Below are 17,801 nucleotides of genomic sequence, written 5' to 3' on the forward strand. Positions count from 1 at the left end.
AGACTAAGATAGAAGCTACACAATGAGGATGGAAGAGCTGCCTTCTCAGTTCTGGACTACCTGATTCTGAACTGTTACATGAGAGAACCATAATTCTATATTGTTTAAGCTATACAGGTTTTTGCATCTTTGAATAGCAGTTTCAGACTGTACCCTACCCAGTAAGTGGAAAATATTAGCCTGAACAGCAAAAAAATGTGTTATTGATACATAGTTCAGGGTTTTGGGGGCTTTTTTTTTTAGTTTTCTTTTTGCTGGGGAAGGAAGGTGTTATAATTGACTTTACACTGTTAATGCAACCTTTCTAAGTTCCATAGATTGACTTATGTGAAAATGAACAGAAGTACTGAGTTCTTATTCTTAAGATGATTAAATCCAAACTATATTCTTTGACCAGAAAGACTTTATTGGCTTTGTTTTGTTTTCACTCTTATTATACAGAATATTGAGGCCACTGGGGTTTGTGAATTGGATGGTAATAATCCACAATGTTATCAAGGTTTTCTTGATTTTAATTGGTATACTGTGGTTATTTAAGGTAGTGTTAATGTATTTAGGAAATATACACAGAAGTATTTGGAGATAATTGGACATCAAATCTGCAACCTACTGTCAAAATGATTCAGAAAAAATATTAACATGAAAGACAGAGGAAGAGAGAAAAAAGAAGGGCAAAAGAAATAGGACAATATGGTTAACTGTTAACAAGTGTAGAATCAGCACAAAAGATACATGACAGTGTTTTGTACTACTCTAGCAACTTTTCTGTAAATTTGAAAATTCAAAGTAAGTTTTAAAAATAATGTTTAAAAAGACAATGTGATCTATTTGGAAATTAATTTCTTTGAAAAATCAAAAATTATAAATCAAACAGATCTTCACTACATATAAAATACAAAGGTGATACAGAAGAAAAATAAGCAAAGCAATACCAATCTGAGTTTCAGGACAAGTGCTGCTTCTAGTGATTTTACATCATCTAAACTCTTTGAAATGAGGGCATTTAATTAAATGATTCCTTTCTACACTTAAAATTCTGCAATTCTCAGTTACTTCCAAAGCTTACCCCCTTACTACCTTCCATATATTTTCAAAAAGATGTTTCATAAAATTAATTCACTTTTGTTATAAATTCCAAAACCAAAGTATACATGGTTTTCCAATAAACTGAACAACCAATCTTATTGAAACGATTAATGATTCAAAGTCTTGTTAAGTTGTCAGTAGTTACCATACTCACATAATGTCCACACCTCCTGGAGTAGATGATGATATCTGCTCTTTGCTGGATGAAGAATCAGTAGTACATTCGGGTTCAGATACTGAATCACTGCTGCAGGGCTCACTATTTGGGGATGCATTTCTTTGAGAGGCAGTGTCAACTGCTATAGGTGTTAATTCACTCTCACTGAATGCATCACTTATAAACATGCCTTCATGGATTAAATAAGCCACCTCTGTGTCCAGTGAATTATCTTTTGCAGCATTCTTCTGTTGTGAAATCTCCAATTCTCTAGTTCTTTGGTTTTTGTCAAGAACTGAGAGAACAACACTGTGAATGACATTTAATGTTGCCTACAAGAAAACAAGATACATTTTTAAAGGATTTAAAATATCTTGCACTTAAAAGCTCCCCAAAGTGAATTCTGCATATGTACTTTTGAACATATTAGAAATGTCTCAAGGTCATGCATGTAAGAATTTCTACCAATCTTTTAATAAACTGTGACTTGTGAAAAAGAACTGCTCAAGGGAAAAGGGTTCCCTAAAACTTAGGAGTAGACTTCTGTATTTTAATTGATTTTGTAAAGAGAAATCCCCCAAAATATATTGCAGATTTCTCTAACCTCTTAGATAGGTTACACTAAATATAACTTGCCTGTCAAAGAATCATATTCATTGATGTGCTTGCTTAAAAAAAAAAAATCTGTATTTCTTACCATGCCTACCCTTACATCCATCTCTCTCTTCATCTCATACATTTTCTCACTCTTCAGACATTCTGATTCTCTTTCTATTCTTCTAAATTATATTGTTCCCATCCCAGTGCCTTTGTTGTTTCCTGTTTGGAATGCTCTTCACCTTGATCTTTGCATAAGTGTTTCCTCTCATCACTCAAGTTCTTGCATGAAGTTACTTCCTCAAACAGGTCTTCTCTGACTCTTTTCCCAGCAACTTTATCCCATTACCCACTTTTAAAAAATAAGTTTTTATTATCTTTTTAAATTTTTAATTTTAGGTCTGCACTACAATGTTAGCTCTAAGATATTGGAATAGTGTACCTTATTGGATAAGGTATTAGAATACTGAGCACATAGGAGGTAATTAATAAATATTGAAAGCTAGATGAATTGAGAGTAATTTTATGTAAAGTAAGTCTTTATGGACTATTAGGAAATAAGGGGCTACTCTTAGGAAATAAGGGGCTACCAAGACCATTCAGTGGGGAAAGGAGAGTTTTCAACAAATGGTGTGCCCTGGTTGGTGTGTCTCAGTTGGCTGAAGCATCGTCCTGTAAACCAAAGGGTCACAGGTTCAATTCTTGGTCAGGGCCCATGCCTAGATTGTGGGTTTGTTCTCTGTTGGGATGTGTGTGAGAGGCAAATAATTGATGTTTCTCTCACACATCAATATTTCCCTTCCTTTCTCTCCCTCCCTTCTCCTCTCTGTAAAATCAATAAACATGTCCTTGGGTGAAGATTGAAAAAAATGGGTGTTTAGAAAACTGGACACCCACATGCCAAAAAACAAAGTATGACCCTTTTCTTACACTGCATACAAAAATTAATTCCATATAGATAGAAGACCTAAAATAAGACCTAAAAAATTAACTTTTATAAGAAAACATAGGGGGAAAGCTTCACAACATTGAATTTGGTGATGATTTCTTGGACATAATACCAAAAGCACACGCAGCAACAACAACAACAAAATAAACTCCATAAAAATTAAAAAATTCTGTGCACCAAAGGGCACAACCAACAGAGTAAAAAAACAACCCACAGAGTGTGAGAAAGTATTTGCAAATCATATATCTGATAGTCAACAGCCAGAATATATAAAGAACTCCTGTAATTCAAAAACAACACCTAATTAAAAAATGGGCAAAGAAGGTATTTCTCCACAGAAGATATATAAAAATAGCCAGTAAGCATATAAAAAGATCAATATCACTAATCATTACAAAAATGAAAATCAAATCAAAAGGCAGTACAACCTTATATCCATTACAAGGCTACTATCAAAAAAATAAAATAATGAGTGTTGGCAAGAATGTAGAGGAACCAGAACTACTGTGCACTATTGTTAGGAATATAAAACAGTATAGCTGATATGAAAAACAGTATGGAGTTTCCTCAAAAAATTAGAAACAGAATTACCATATGATTTAATAATTCCACTTATGAATATATACCCAGAAGAACTGAAAGCAGCTATGAGATATTTGTTCTCTCACATTTGTGGAAACATTATTCACAATAGCAAAAGGTAGAAGCAACCCAGGTGTCCACTGACAGAAGGGATCAACAAAATGTGGTATGTACATATAATGGAATATTCGGCCAGGAACAAAATTCTGACACATGAAACAAAATAAATGAACACTGAAAACATTAAGCTAAATGAAATAAACCTATCACAAAAGGAAAAATACTGTATAATTACACTTATATGAGGTATCTAGAGCAAACTCATAGAGGCAGAAAGTAAACGGTGGTTGCCAAGAGATGAAAGAAGGAGAGAAAGGGAAGTTATTATTTTAATAGTTTCAGTTTTTTGAGATGAAAAAGGTTCTGCAGATGGATGGTGGTGATAATAGCACAACAATGTGAATGCCGCTAAACTGTACAATTAAAGTGGTTAAGATAATAAATTTTATGTGGAGTACTTTACCATAATAAAAAATTTCAAAAAATACAATTAACAACAATAAGAATTCTTAAGTCATTAATGATCAGTCAAATATAAAATTTTTAAGGCCTCAACTTTTAATTTTTTTCTCTATTTACACTAAAAATATTATTAAAATGTTCTGGCTGAAATTTTAAGTTTTAATTTCTTTAAAAAATAATTTTACTTCACACTAAAGTAATATATAGAATATCCTTTATTTCTGAGAAATAAATATAAGAATATAGGACACTACATTAATAACCCTAGTAAATTAAATAAGAATTTCAAATAGTTTATCCCTGTAACATGGTAAACACTGTTAAAAACAAAACAAATTTTTCTGATCATAAAAGTAATACCTCTTTGTAGAAAATTTAGGAAAAACAAAAATGAATAACAATTTAAATTATACATACTTTTATCACCTAAAGATAACCCTTATGAAGACAAGCTGTCTCCTTTGTTCTATGAAGTTGCAGAGATAAAAAATCTTTTTGACAGCCCTGACTTGTGTAGCTCAGTGGGTTGAGTACAGGCCTGGGAACCAAAGGATTGTGGTTCAGGGCACATGCCTGGGTTGCAGGCCAGTTCCCAGCAGGGGATGCACAAGAAGCAACCATACATTGATAGTTCTCTCTCTCTCTCCTTCCCTTCCCCTCTAAAGATAAATAAATTAAAAATCTTCCAAAAATAATTTTAAAAAACTCTTTGACATAGATGAAATCATATTTTATAAGTAGGCTGGCATCTTGCCTTTTCATTTAATGTTACAATAATGTTTAATTATTTTCAATAATTAAAAATCCTTGGCTGCATGACATTCCATTGTAATGAATATACCAGGTATACCTTATTTCACCACTCCTCTACTGATAGACATCTGGGTTCTTCCAATTTGTAGTTATTTTTAAATTCATGAAAAATGAACAGCTTATAATTAACACTATTTTTCAGTGAAATAATATCCTTACAAAATCACAAACTTGTATCAAAAATAAAGTAGTATTTAAAGTTTACATGTCATCTTCAAAGATGTTTTACAGAAGTATTAGCTTAAGTGGTCTAAATATGAAAATGAGAAATTACAACTATGACAAATCATTGTATGTATATTCATTAAAAACAGTAATCCCCCCGTTCTTCAGGGATACATTCCAAGACTCCCAGAAGATGCCTGAAACTACAAATAGTACTGAACTCTTTTTTTTTTTTAAAAATATTTTATTTATTTATCTTTAGAGGGGAAGGGAAGGAGAGAGGGAGAGAAGCATCAATGTATGGTTGCCTTTCGTGCGTCCCCTGCTGGGAACTGGCCTGTAGGGAACTGGTCTGCAACCTAGGCACATGCCCTGACTGGGAATCGAACCTCGATTGTCTGGTTCGCAGGCCCGCACTCAATCCACTGAGCTACACCAGCCAGGGCTGAACTCTTTATATTACTATGTTTCCTACACATACGTACTTATGATTAAGTTTAATTTATAAATTAGAGTAAGAGATTAAAAGCAATAATAATAAAATAAAACCATGATAAAAACATATTGTAGTAAAAAGTACATGAATGTGGTGACTTGTTTTAAGGGATCCCTTGCTGAAGTCTTGGTATAGGCTCAATGCTTTCTGGTATAACACACTGCCATCAACTGAACACATTTTCTGTCACGTCTTCCACCTGCAAATTTGATGCCTTCTTCATGTTAGCTAAGCACTTGTGCATTGTCACTAGAACTTTTGCAGTGTGAAGTGCAACAGCATAATAAGCACATATTTTTTCTACAGTTTCACTGATAGAAGATTCAATCTTACCACTGATCTTAGCAACCTCAGCATTTTTCTTCCTTTCCTTATTAAGTCAAAAACTTTAAGCCTTTCACTTGAAAGAAGCACTTTATGGTTCTTCTTTGGCATTACCAAATTGCCAGCATCGCTACTCTTGTGCTTTGGAGCCACTATTAAGTAAAACAATGGTGACTTGAACACAGCACTGAGATAGTGCAACAGTCAATCTGATAACCAACATGGCTACTCAGTGACTAACAGGTGGGGAGTGTATACAGCATGGATCTGCTAAACAAGATATGATTTACATCCCAGGCAGGATGGACAAGGATCACATGAGATTTCATCATAGTACTTAGAATGGTGAACAATTTAAAACTTATGAGTTGTGTACCAAACTGATTATTTCTGGAATTTTCCATTTAATATTTTCAGACTGTAGCTGACCATGGGCAACTAAAACCATGGAAAGCAAGACTGTGAATGGATGAGGGAAGGACTATAATAATTTGGCTTAGTTTAACTGATATGGAACCTAAAAGTGAAATAGTTAAAAAATTTGGCCAATATTATGCAATGTGGGAGTTCTGTATATCCAGCCATTGTATATACAGAACATTGTATGTACATTGTATATACAATGTATATCTAGCCATTGTATATCACACATGTATATATACATTGTGTGATAATGTCATGATAGGAATACAAGAAAAAGTGGAAACGTGACCTAGTTATTGAGCAATCCACAGATAAAGGGTTGCTATAGTACTGAATCATTATCAATGGGGAGAATCAACATTTTGGTAGGAGTCTAAATTAAGTATAGTAAATCACATTTTATAAAACTTTTCCCACTCTGATGGCAAAGTTTATGCATGTGACTTAGCATCACTCAAACAACAATAAAAAAAAACCATGTCATAGATAAGTACCTAAGTCCCCAAAACCATTTTAACATGATACTCAGGAGATGCTGGCAATAATTCAAAAAATACCTAATTTCACAAATAGCCTATTATACTCAGTAATTCCAAATGGCTCTCTTATTAAAACATAATCCCAACCAATATGTTTTAGAGCAGGGGTCCCCTAATCCTGCTGTGAGGAACTAGGCCACAAAGCAGGAGGTAAGTGGCAGGCTAGTGAGCAAAACTGTCTGTACTTATAGCCACTCCCCCACTGCTCAAATTACCACCTGAGCTCTCTGCCTCCTGTCAGATCAGGGAAGGCAACAGATTCTCTTAGAAGCACGAACCCTACTGTGAACCGCACATGCGAGAATCTAAGTTGCCTTAGCCTTATGAGAATCTAATACCTGATGATCTGAGGTGGAGCTGAGGCAGTGATGCTAATATAGGGAGCAGCTGCAAGCAAGTACAGATTATCATTAGCAGAGAGGTTTGACTGCACAGAGACTGTAATAAATCAATTGCTTGAAGAATAATATCAAAACCCTATCAGTAAGTGGCAAGTGACAATTAAGCTGCATCGGGCAAGTGAGATGATGTACTTCAACTGTACAGATGCATCTGGTGGCAGGCTTTAAGTCAGAATCCAACACTTATTTCGGTCCATATGTGGCCTGCCCATTATTTGATTTACCACTTTGTCCATGCCTCTTTCCTGCACTGTGCCAACCACAGTTTTGGTAAGCCCACATGCTAACCATAGCAAACATGAGTAAAAAACAAATGTCCAACCCATCTGTGAATAATTTCATTGGTGCTAGAAGAGGATCAACTTCTTGAGATGTCAAATGACAATGGCCTTAAAAGTGTGTTTGAGGCAACTTCAAATCTCCATAAATTCTAGATTAAAGTCAAGGCAGAATAGCCTGAGATTGCCACAAAAGCACTGAAAAGTCTACTACTATTTCCAGCATCCTACCTTTGTGAAGCAGGGTTTTCTGCAGTGACAGCAACCAAAATGAGATTATGGAGTAAACTGCACATAAGCGATACACTTCCAGTGTCAATGTCTCCCATCACCCCCAGATAGTTGCAGGAAAACAAGCTCAGGGCTCCCACTGATTCTGCATTATGGTGGGTTGTATAATTATTTTATTACAATGTAATAACAATAGAAATAAAGTACACAATAAATGTAATATGCTTGAATCATCACGAAACTATCCCCTCCTCATCCATGGAAAAACTGTCTTCCACAAAACTGGTCCCTGGTGCCAGAAAGGTTAGGGACTACTATATTAGAGTCTGTGACATTTTTTCCTTCTGAAAAATGCTGTGTGACACATTCTTTTCCTTATACTGAATAGCCTAAAAGTAAGTGGTTTTGATTAAGGAGATAAGGTAATTAAATGTAATACATGATCCTTGACTAGATCCTAGATTGAAAAATAAAATAAAAACCTGCAATAAAAAATAAAGCAATTTAAATATGAACTTATGTTTAAGAAAATGTCATTATTATCAATACTAAACTTTTAGAAAAATTTAGTTTAGGTTTGGGACAGATTTTTTTAATGTTTCACATTTGACTTCTAGATAATCTAGAGAGATTCAAGTATCACAAAATTGTAAGAGAAAATATTATTGTATAACATTTAATGCCAAGCAAATATATTTCTTCTTACTATAAAACAAATCATCTAAATTATAAAAAGTACCAAAATATTCCGAAATACTTTAAATCTTATTGAAAACCAAGCCTCTTAGGAACATTACAAGAACAAAGAAATTGTTTTAATGCAATTGATTCTACATATATTTATAAATCTAGAAAGGTGACTTAATTTAGGGATATTCTGGATAAACTGATAATCACATCAGCTTACCTTAACTCTCTGTAGGAAAACTATAAACTTAGAGAAAATATCCTTTAGCAAATCAAACCACTGAGGGAAATTCAACATTCTCATCTGATCTGCAAGCCTAGGGAAAAAAATTCAAACAAAAATAGTGATTGTCTTTGGGCCAAATGATATATGAACAAAACCTACAAATTAAAGGAAGGTATACTAAATACTATCTAGTAACAGAAGAATTAGGTAATTTTATCTACATACCTAATCTCATAAAATTGAGTTGAAGTTAATTACCAAACATCTCCTCCTTGTTTAAACATCTCTAAGACTAGTCTAGTCTAGTATACTGACTTAAGAATCTTATATAATTCCATGTGAGCATGATTCGTGACCAGATATAAAGTCATAGAGAAGTAAACCAATTTTGATTTAAGGTGGAGAAGATAATATTCTGAAATAGATAAAAACAGAAATATAACATCTCCCTTAATCAACTTAATAATCTACTTTTCTAATTTAAGTGTTTTTCCACATATGAAATGGTGGCTAAGAGCATGAGCTCTTGGGCCACATTGCCTTGGTTCAAGTTCCAGTCTAGCCATATACTAATTTTATAACTCTGGACAAGTGACCTAACCCCTCCATGCTTTAATTTTCTCAACATAGGGAAAGTAGCAAAACTTATCTTATATGGTTGCTATGAATATTAAGTGAATTAATAAGAAATACATAGTAAAGTTCATGGTATATAAAAAAGTGCTACGTAAGTATTAGCCAACATTGTATTAGTATACATATATATGTAATATATACTAGATATAACATATACACTAATTATTATGTATATGAGTATAACATATAATCGTATAGCCAATATTTACATAGCTGACACCAATCAATTAACTTCAAGATAAAAAATTTATGTAAAATAATTCCATAAAAATATTTTATAGTACCACAATGACTAATTATTCTAAATTTTTAATGACTACTGTTACAGCTTATAGTTTATTTCCCAAAGATACTCCTATACTTGATATACAGAAAGTTCTCTACTTGAGAAAATTCCCTAGGGAATAAAAAAATTAAAAATAACTGACTCTACCTGTCTATAGGGCTTTTAACAGTCCCAATTAACTTAATTTTCCTTCTTGAATTATTATTTTTTTAAATTTTATTTAGTTATTTTTCAAGTACAGTTTTTTGTCTATTTTTCCCATCCCAGCCTCCCCCACCCCTTGCTCCCCACCTCCCTCCCATTTCCACCCCCCTTAGTTCTCGTCCCTGTGTCCTTCCTATTTGTTCCTCCAAATCCCTCCCCCCTTTTTCCCCTTAACTTCCCTTCCTTCTCCCCTCTGGTCACTATCCCCTTGTTCTCTATTTCAGTGTCTTTGTTTTTTGGGTTTTTTTTTTTTCTGCTTGCTTGTTTGTTTTGTTGTTTAGCTTCCTGTTAAAGGTGAGATCATATGTCCTTCTTGAATTATTAGGGTTGCTTCAACTAATTCTGAAACTGAGTTTACACTAGGTAATAAAGTAGAAATTAAAATTCCACAATCCTCATTCTATGAGTCTAACCTAGAGAAGTTTCACAAGTTGTCCACATAGCTATTCATATCTTAGGCCAGTTAATAAAGTTTATATATCTATATGAATAAGGTATTCATAGCCATAAAATATTTATCACTCTTCTCCAAATAAAAGAATAGGAATTTCAAAGGTGAAAAAAATTACAGACATGGCAATTCCAAATCCTGTACTCAAACTTCTCAAAGCCAATTAGAAGCTGTACTTTAATTATTTGGCCAAATAATTTAAATTTAACACTACTATTCCTCTGAAATGGATTCTTCAGTTTCCCCCCTCCACATCTACATTATATCCTCTCTCTGCCCTTGGAAGCTGACCTGCTGGGCTTGGCCAATAAGGAGCCCTTACAAAAGACTGGAAGGAAGAAAGGTGCTTATAGCTCCATCTCCCCTTTCCGAAGGGCTGCCTTCCAGATGACTGCCTTCTTCCAGTGAAGATCACTTCAACTACTGAATTTCTTTTTTTTTAACCAATACATGCCTTTCTCCTGAGTTTTAACTGTTCTCTTCCCTTTGTGTATGTCATCATTTCTGCTACTGATCAACCACAACCTAACATTCATACTTACTTCATAACAGCATCTGTGTCTAGTTCTTCTATTTGTGAAACTTTATTAATCACACACTGCAAAATTTAAGAAAAAAAATGTGATTAACGTGAATTCTAAGTATTACATGGCATGTTCAATTATATATTTAAAAGGGCCTCAATGGGCTAAACAGTAAAAAAAAGTTGAAAGCATTATTTTGAAAATAAATCTAAAAAGTACATTAAAGAGGCCTCAATAACTCTGATAATCATTTTACCAGCTTTCTCTTGTGTCTCTTTTACATACCTCAAAGCATTTTAAATACTTCAGCATTACTGTTAGCCTATTAAATAATTATTCCAGAATAGCTTGAATCGTATTAATTAAAGTCCTCTACTATTTAAAACTGTTCAAAACATAAAAGAATATAGAACAGAACTATAATACTTAGGAACAAGATATAAGCCCCATGTTAAATGCCAAATAAAACATGACAAATTTTTGTATAATGATTTTGTATCCTGCTGGTTTACTGAATTCTTTTATTACTTCTATTAACTTTCTGGTGGATTCTTCATTTTTTAAAAAAGATTTATTTTTAGAGAGAAGGGAAGGGAGAGAGAGAGAGAAGGAAACATTGATACAAGAGAGGAACATCTATCAGGTTGCCTTCTTCTATTCATGCCCCAACCAGGGACTGAATTCACAACCCAGGCATGTGCCCTGACCAGGAACTGAACCACTGACTTTATCTGCAGGATGCAAAGCTCAACCAACTGAGCCACACCAGTCATGGCTTTGGTGGATTCTTTAGGGTTTTCTATATATAGTATCATGTCATCTACAAGTAGTGACAGTTTTATTTCTTCCTCTCTGATTTGGATGCCTTTTATTTCTTTTTCTTGTCTGAATGCTGTAACTAGGGCTTCCAGTACTATGTTGAGTACCAGTGGTGAGAGTGGGCATCCCTGTATTGTCCCTTCCTGATCTTAAAGGAAAAGCTTTCAGCTTTTCACCACTGAATATGAACTTAGCTGTGAGTTTGTCACATACAGCCTTTATAACTTGAGGTAAGTTCCTTCTATGCCCACTTTGTTGAGTTTTTATCATAAATGGATGTTGAATTTTGTCAAATGCTTTTTCCACCTCTACTGAGATAACCATAGGATTTTTATTCTTGGTTTTGTTGATGTAATAAATCACATTGCTTTTTGAACACTGAACCACTCTTTCATCCCTGGTATAAATCCCACTTGATCATAATGTATAATCTTTTTAATGTGCTGCTGAATTCAGCTTGCTAGTATTTCATTGACAATTTTGTTCATCATGAATATCAACAGATGAATGGCCAAAGAGGATGTGGTGTATATATAGTGTACAAGGGAATATTATGAGGCAGTAAGAAGAATGAAATCTTGTCATTTGTGAGAACATAGATAAATCTAAAGGGTATTATTATGCTAAGTGAAATAAATCAGGCAGAAAAAAGACAAATACTATATAGTTTCACTTATGTGTGGAATCTAAAAATAAATAAAACAAAACACAAATAGACTCACAGAAACAGAGACCAAAGGGACGATTACCAAAAGAGAAGGGGTGAGGAGATGAGTGAAAAGAGAAAGAATACTGTCAATAATATTGTGATAAGTTTGCACAGGGACAGATGATTACTATAATTAGTGGACTGCTCACATTATAAGGTATAAAAATGTCAAATCATTATATTGTATACTAGAAACTAATATAATAGATATAATATTGTATACCAACTAGACTTCAATTTAAGAAAACTGTTTTAATTCCAAAAGAAATTTATTTTGGAAGTTATGTTTCCTTGCAATACACGCAACAGTTTAAAGTTTTTAAAAACTGCTTAGGCTTCATAAGAAGTCTGGGAATTAAAACACCAGTTTTAAAAAACCCCACTTATTTAAAAGTATAATATACACACAAAAAACTGCACAAATTATTTTTATAACTCAGTAATTTTTCACAATGGGGTATACCTGTGTAAGCAGAACTCAGATCATGAAACTGAATACTGCCAATAAGCTACTCTCCTGCTCCTATCCTAGTAACTACTTCCTCCCAAAAGTCACTACTATCCTACTTTCTCATACAACAGATTCATTTGGCCCGTGTTTAAAATTCACATAAGTGGAACCATACAGTATATATTCCTTTGTGTATGGTTTCTTTGGCTCCACATTATCTATATGATATTCATCCATACTGTTCCATGTACTTTATTCATTCTCATTGGTGTGTACTATTCAACTGCATAAATATACCATAATTCTATTTATCTTTAACTGATAATAAATTTTTTTGTTTTTTTAAATTAATTAATTTATTTATCTTTAAAGGGGAAGGGGAGGCAAAAGGGAGAGAAATATCAATGTATGGTTGCCCCTCATGTGTTCCCTGCTGGGAACTGGCCTGCAACCCAGGCATGTGCCCTGACTGGGAATCGAACCGCGATCCTTTAGTTTGTAGGCCTGAGTTCAATCCACTGAGCTACACCAGCCAGGGCTCTAGTTTTTAATACAAATAGTGCTGCCACCAAAAGTCTTTGGTGAACTTACGTATGCATTTCTATCAGATAGTACTCTGGAGCAGAAATGCTAAGTCAGAATAGTGTATATTTAGCATTAGTAGATATTGCCAAAAATTTTTGAAAGTGGTATCAACAATTTTAAAATGGTGTTTTAGTGTTTGAAAGACGTAAAAGATGGGGTGATTGTAATCTTTTATTTGGTTTGTTTTATTTAAACATTAAAAACTCAGTAATGTACATTCAACTTAATGATGATCAACTAAGCCTAGTAAATACATTTTAAATTGTTCTTTTTCATATACCGAAAAACTGAAGTTCATGAATAAAATTTATCTTAGTAAAAAAACATCGAAACGAAGATCAGGGAAGTCTAAAAAAACATGGATTTGAGTTTACAATTAAGATTTCTGAGAGATCCGGGTAAGATGAAATGGACATTTATCTATTGCTGGTGACAGTACATATTGGTAATTTCTAACAATTTAAAAACTGGACACTCTCTGACCAATAATCCCACTTTTAGAAATGAGTTATAAGGAAATAGTCATATGAAAAAAACCAAACAGACAAAACTTCATACCACAAGCATTTGTCACAATGCTCTTTATAGTACCAAACTGAAAACAACCTAAATATTCAGCATAAAGAAAAGTAGGTTTAACTAACATAATGTTGCTGAAAATTTATACAATCACTAAAAATGATGTTTATGAAGGCTTACATAATGAGAATATGGTTGTGTTTCTAACTGAAATATATGTACAAATCAAAATACTATATACAGTATGATAGCAACAGTGAAAAACATTAGTAACAATTTACGCTTAAAAATATTCTTAGATGATAATCTCTGGGCTGAGAGGGCTGTTTTTTTCTACTTTTCTACATTTAACTTTAAAAAATTTTTTCTTTAATTGTTGTTCAAGTACATTTTTCTGTCTTTTACTCCCATTCCCAGCCCACCCACCCAAAATTTTTAATAAATGAAAAAATATTACTATTATACTACTGAGTCCAGCAGAAGTAAGGCCTGCTTGAGTATGGTTGGTAGGGTAATAATATGAGTGTAATAATTTATAATTTTAATTTAAACATTTCACCTAAAATGTCATATGGTATACTTAAGTGTGATACTGTTATATTACAGAATTACATGCTTATAATTTTGGAATAAAAAGGGGGCATTATTTGCGCTGGACCCTGTATATTATTTTTAGGATCATGTAAAAATAAACTTTACAAAAGATTCTAGACCAAATTAGATCAAGTAAAAAAAATGTACAATTACCTGTTTAATGATATTCTTTGCCGTAATAATCATTTCTTCACTATAGACTTCTAAAAAATTAAGTTTTCTTTGTTTCAAAAGTCCAAATACAAGAGACACTAGTCTTTCCTACCAAAATAAAAGAAGAGTATGTAACTTCACACTTTAAATATCAAACAGGCAGAAATCTCACAGGCAGAAATACTAAATATCAAGGGTTTTATGTTTTGATACTCAGAACTCTATCTTTCATGTGGTATTATCTAGAAGCCTAAAAATAACCCCTTCCATAGCAATCTTGTCATCAGATTTTTGGAGTCAATGTTCCAAAACAAGTAAATCCTATGCCACAGCAGTGGATCAAATGAAACTGGTTTGGAGGCAAAACAATCTTATTAGAGTATATTTTGGCCTAGTTTCAAGTAGCTAGAAAGTACCCTTTGCAGACCCTGATGACCAATAAATACTCTGTGATCCATGTGCTTTCTAATTAGTGGTCTAGAAGACTAGAATGATGACCTGGACTATCCGTGGAACTGCAAACAGGTAAAAATATCTCTTAACTACTTAGACTGCTATCAGGGCTTTCTAGATTCTTTACTAGTTCTTGGCAGTAATCAGCACTGAAAAGTTACCAGATGAGTAAAGCCTGTATATGATATATTTGTATATGTATATACATAAAACATGTTCATAATATATGTTCAGTAAATGACCAGAGAATGACTGGCGAGTTACCATATAATAATGATCACTTAAAAAAATATACTCCGATACATGAATATACATGGATATATATTAATTTGTACTGTATCTGCATTTTAAACTTGGTTTGCAAGCTAAATAAAGACCTCGTTTTAACTCCAATTTCTAATTAAGCTATGAAATTGTTTTATTCTCTAATTTCACAGAATAATAAGCAATTATAATACTTTCTAAAGTCATGTAATGAAGGACTTCATTAGTCAAATAGAGGCTGAAATTTAATGTAATTTTTTTCATTATAATTTGAGAATGTGTTCTAAAATAAACTAAGGTTAGGAATTAGCACTAAGCAATGACAAATTTTATTCCACAGTTTAAAATACATACCTCTTCTAAAATTTGACAGTCATCTTCCAGTGGTCTATTTAAGTCACTGTGAGAATAAGTAGAAAATTCTGCAACCATCATTTTATCTATCAGTTTTTCTAACTCACAAAGCTGTGATCCCAAATGCCTACAAAGGAAGAAGAAATGTTATATTCAGTTATTAAAAGTCCAAATTCACTCTACAATTAAGGGAATTACTAGGCAAAACTTCTCTGACAGTACTTGTGCAATAATGTGATGTGTTAGTAAAATGGAGTCTTTTAACTTAACAATAATAACTGCAATAGTATCACATCACCTCCCAAATTCTACTTTTCTCTTTAACATACAGATAAATGTGTTATAGGAAACCTGGCTCAAGAAATTTCATGACTGCTTTTTTATTTACTTTTACAGATAAAATATTCAGATATTCTAAGTCCTTTCCTTTTTTAAAAAGTTGATTTGAGCCCTGGCTGGTGTAGCTCAGTGGATTGAGTGTGGGTCTGAGAACCAAAGGATTGCGATTCAATTCCCAGTCAGGGCATGTGCCTGGGTTGCAGGCCAGTTCCCAGCAGGGAATGCACTAGAGGCAACCATACATTGATATTTCTCTCTCTCTCTCTCTCCTTCCCTTTCCCTCTAAAGATAAATAAATAAATAAATAAAATCTTTAAAAAATATTGCTTTGAGAGAGAGAGAGAGAGAGAGAAGGGAATCAAGTCCTTGCTTCATTAACCATTTACTGAATATCAATGTCAGTAGCTCCGAAGTCATTCCTTTATTCAACAAATACAAGTACCTACTATGTGCCAGATCCTGCCCTGGGTGCATATATCCAAAGGACTAACCAGAGGGACAGAATGACACACTTCAATCTCTGTCATCATCAGTTTGAGTTACTTGCAATACCCTCAGGTCAGTAAACTGAAAGTCATTAGAACACAAGACTAAAAATACAAAAATACTGAACTACAATCTATACATGAAACTTTTTATCATAAAATGTTTCTTTTTAATATACCTCAAATATTTGCAGGTCCTAGCTAGGATTAAAGCAAGAAGGACTCTAATCTGAGTAGAGTTATGCAGACGGTAAAGGCAAATATCACTGTTTGGAACCTTTAGAAAAAGCATTCACTGTCCAAATGACAAGAATGGTCTCATAAAGTCCCTGCTCTGCAGGGCACTAAGGCTGAGTACCTTCATATACAAAGGAATATTAGCTACACAATCTAATAGTTTTATTTATTTACTTACTTACTTAATTTTAGAGACAGGGGATGGGAGGGAGAGAAAGAATGATCAGCAGCCTCCTGCATGTGCTCCTGTGAAAGACCAAATCAACAACCCAGGCATGGGCCCTAACCAGGAATCAAACCTGTGATCTTTCGTCTTGTAGGATGACGCCCAACCAACTGAGCCATATCAGGCAGGGTTAATAGCTTTATAAAAACAATGGGTTGAAGAAACCTAGGTATCTAGTTGGTCCAAAGTATTCCAAAAATTAAGTGATACAGACCATTGGGAAACCTGTTTATACCCCAGGATAAAAAAAATTTTTTAAGTTCTATCTTTGGGGGAAATTTTTAAACATTCATATGTAAATTTTTTTACAATTTAAATGTCATATATTTAAGGTTAAATTTAAACACCTATAATTAAATTAAATAACAAGCATTTACATGCATACATATACATACACACTGCATTTTCTTAAAATAGCATATAAATTTGTATTTTGCAATATGAAAATTATATTTCTAATAGCTAATTAGAAGACTAGTAAGGTTCTTATAAATGGCACCAACAATTCATAATTATTAGAACATATCTACCAGTACAAAAACTAAGACAGTATCATAAGGGGAATTTGGCAGTGTCTAGCAAAATTACATAGGCAAATAGTCTTTGACCTAGGAATCTCATTTCTTGGAATTTGTCTCAGAGATACACTGGTAAAAATACAAAGGAACATACATTCATTGCAGCACTGTTAACTGCAAAGGAATATAAACAACCCAAATGTTAATCAATAGGGGCTTGCTGAATGTATGACAGCAGACACTACACACTTTTAAAAGAACTGAAGAATACCATATAATATACTGTATACTGCTACAGAGCAATTTCTCAACCTCTTTTCACTATTGCCACCCTAATCAACAACTGCCCCCCTGCCATGAATTTTTAGTATGACAGATATACTATGTATCTGTTTACATACTATAGTCCTTTGGAGGGCCACAAACCATTGTAATATCCAAGAGTTTTTTTACCCTTCAAGAACCAATTTTGCCCCTACGGGGTGATATACTTGACCCCCACTGAGAATGTATACTGC

General features: G+C 33.4%; 1 protein-coding gene across 6 annotated transcripts in view; it reads right to left on the minus strand.

Annotated features, from left to right (window-relative positions):
* The window catches only part of VPS54 (VPS54 subunit of GARP complex), a 121,218-nt gene that overhangs the window by 36,219 nt on the left and 67,198 nt on the right, over positions 1–17,801 (minus strand). For all 6 annotated transcript variants that reach the window (XR_005079703.2, XM_053663408.1, XM_037126304.2 and 3 more), the window contains 5 exons: positions 15,479–15,605; positions 14,408–14,515; positions 10,596–10,651; positions 8,471–8,567; positions 1,241–1,575 (listed from right to left, as the gene is read on the minus strand). Coding sequence is in view for 5 of the 6 variants with exons in the window: in XM_053663408.1 (XP_053519383.1) it covers positions 1,241–1,575; positions 8,471–8,567; positions 10,596–10,651; positions 14,408–14,515; positions 15,479–15,605 (723 nt within the window). In the remaining variant the exon portion in view is untranslated. The remainder of the gene's footprint in view (positions 1–1,240; positions 1,576–8,470; positions 8,568–10,595; positions 10,652–14,407; positions 14,516–15,478; positions 15,606–17,801) is intronic.

The sequence above is a fragment of the Artibeus jamaicensis genome, unplaced genomic scaffold (assembly GCF_021234435.1).
Source record: "Artibeus jamaicensis isolate MK-2021 breed Jamaican fruit bat unplaced genomic scaffold, CSHL_Jam_final contig_3175, whole genome shotgun sequence".
NCBI lineage: Eukaryota > Metazoa > Chordata > Mammalia > Chiroptera > Phyllostomidae > Artibeus > Artibeus jamaicensis.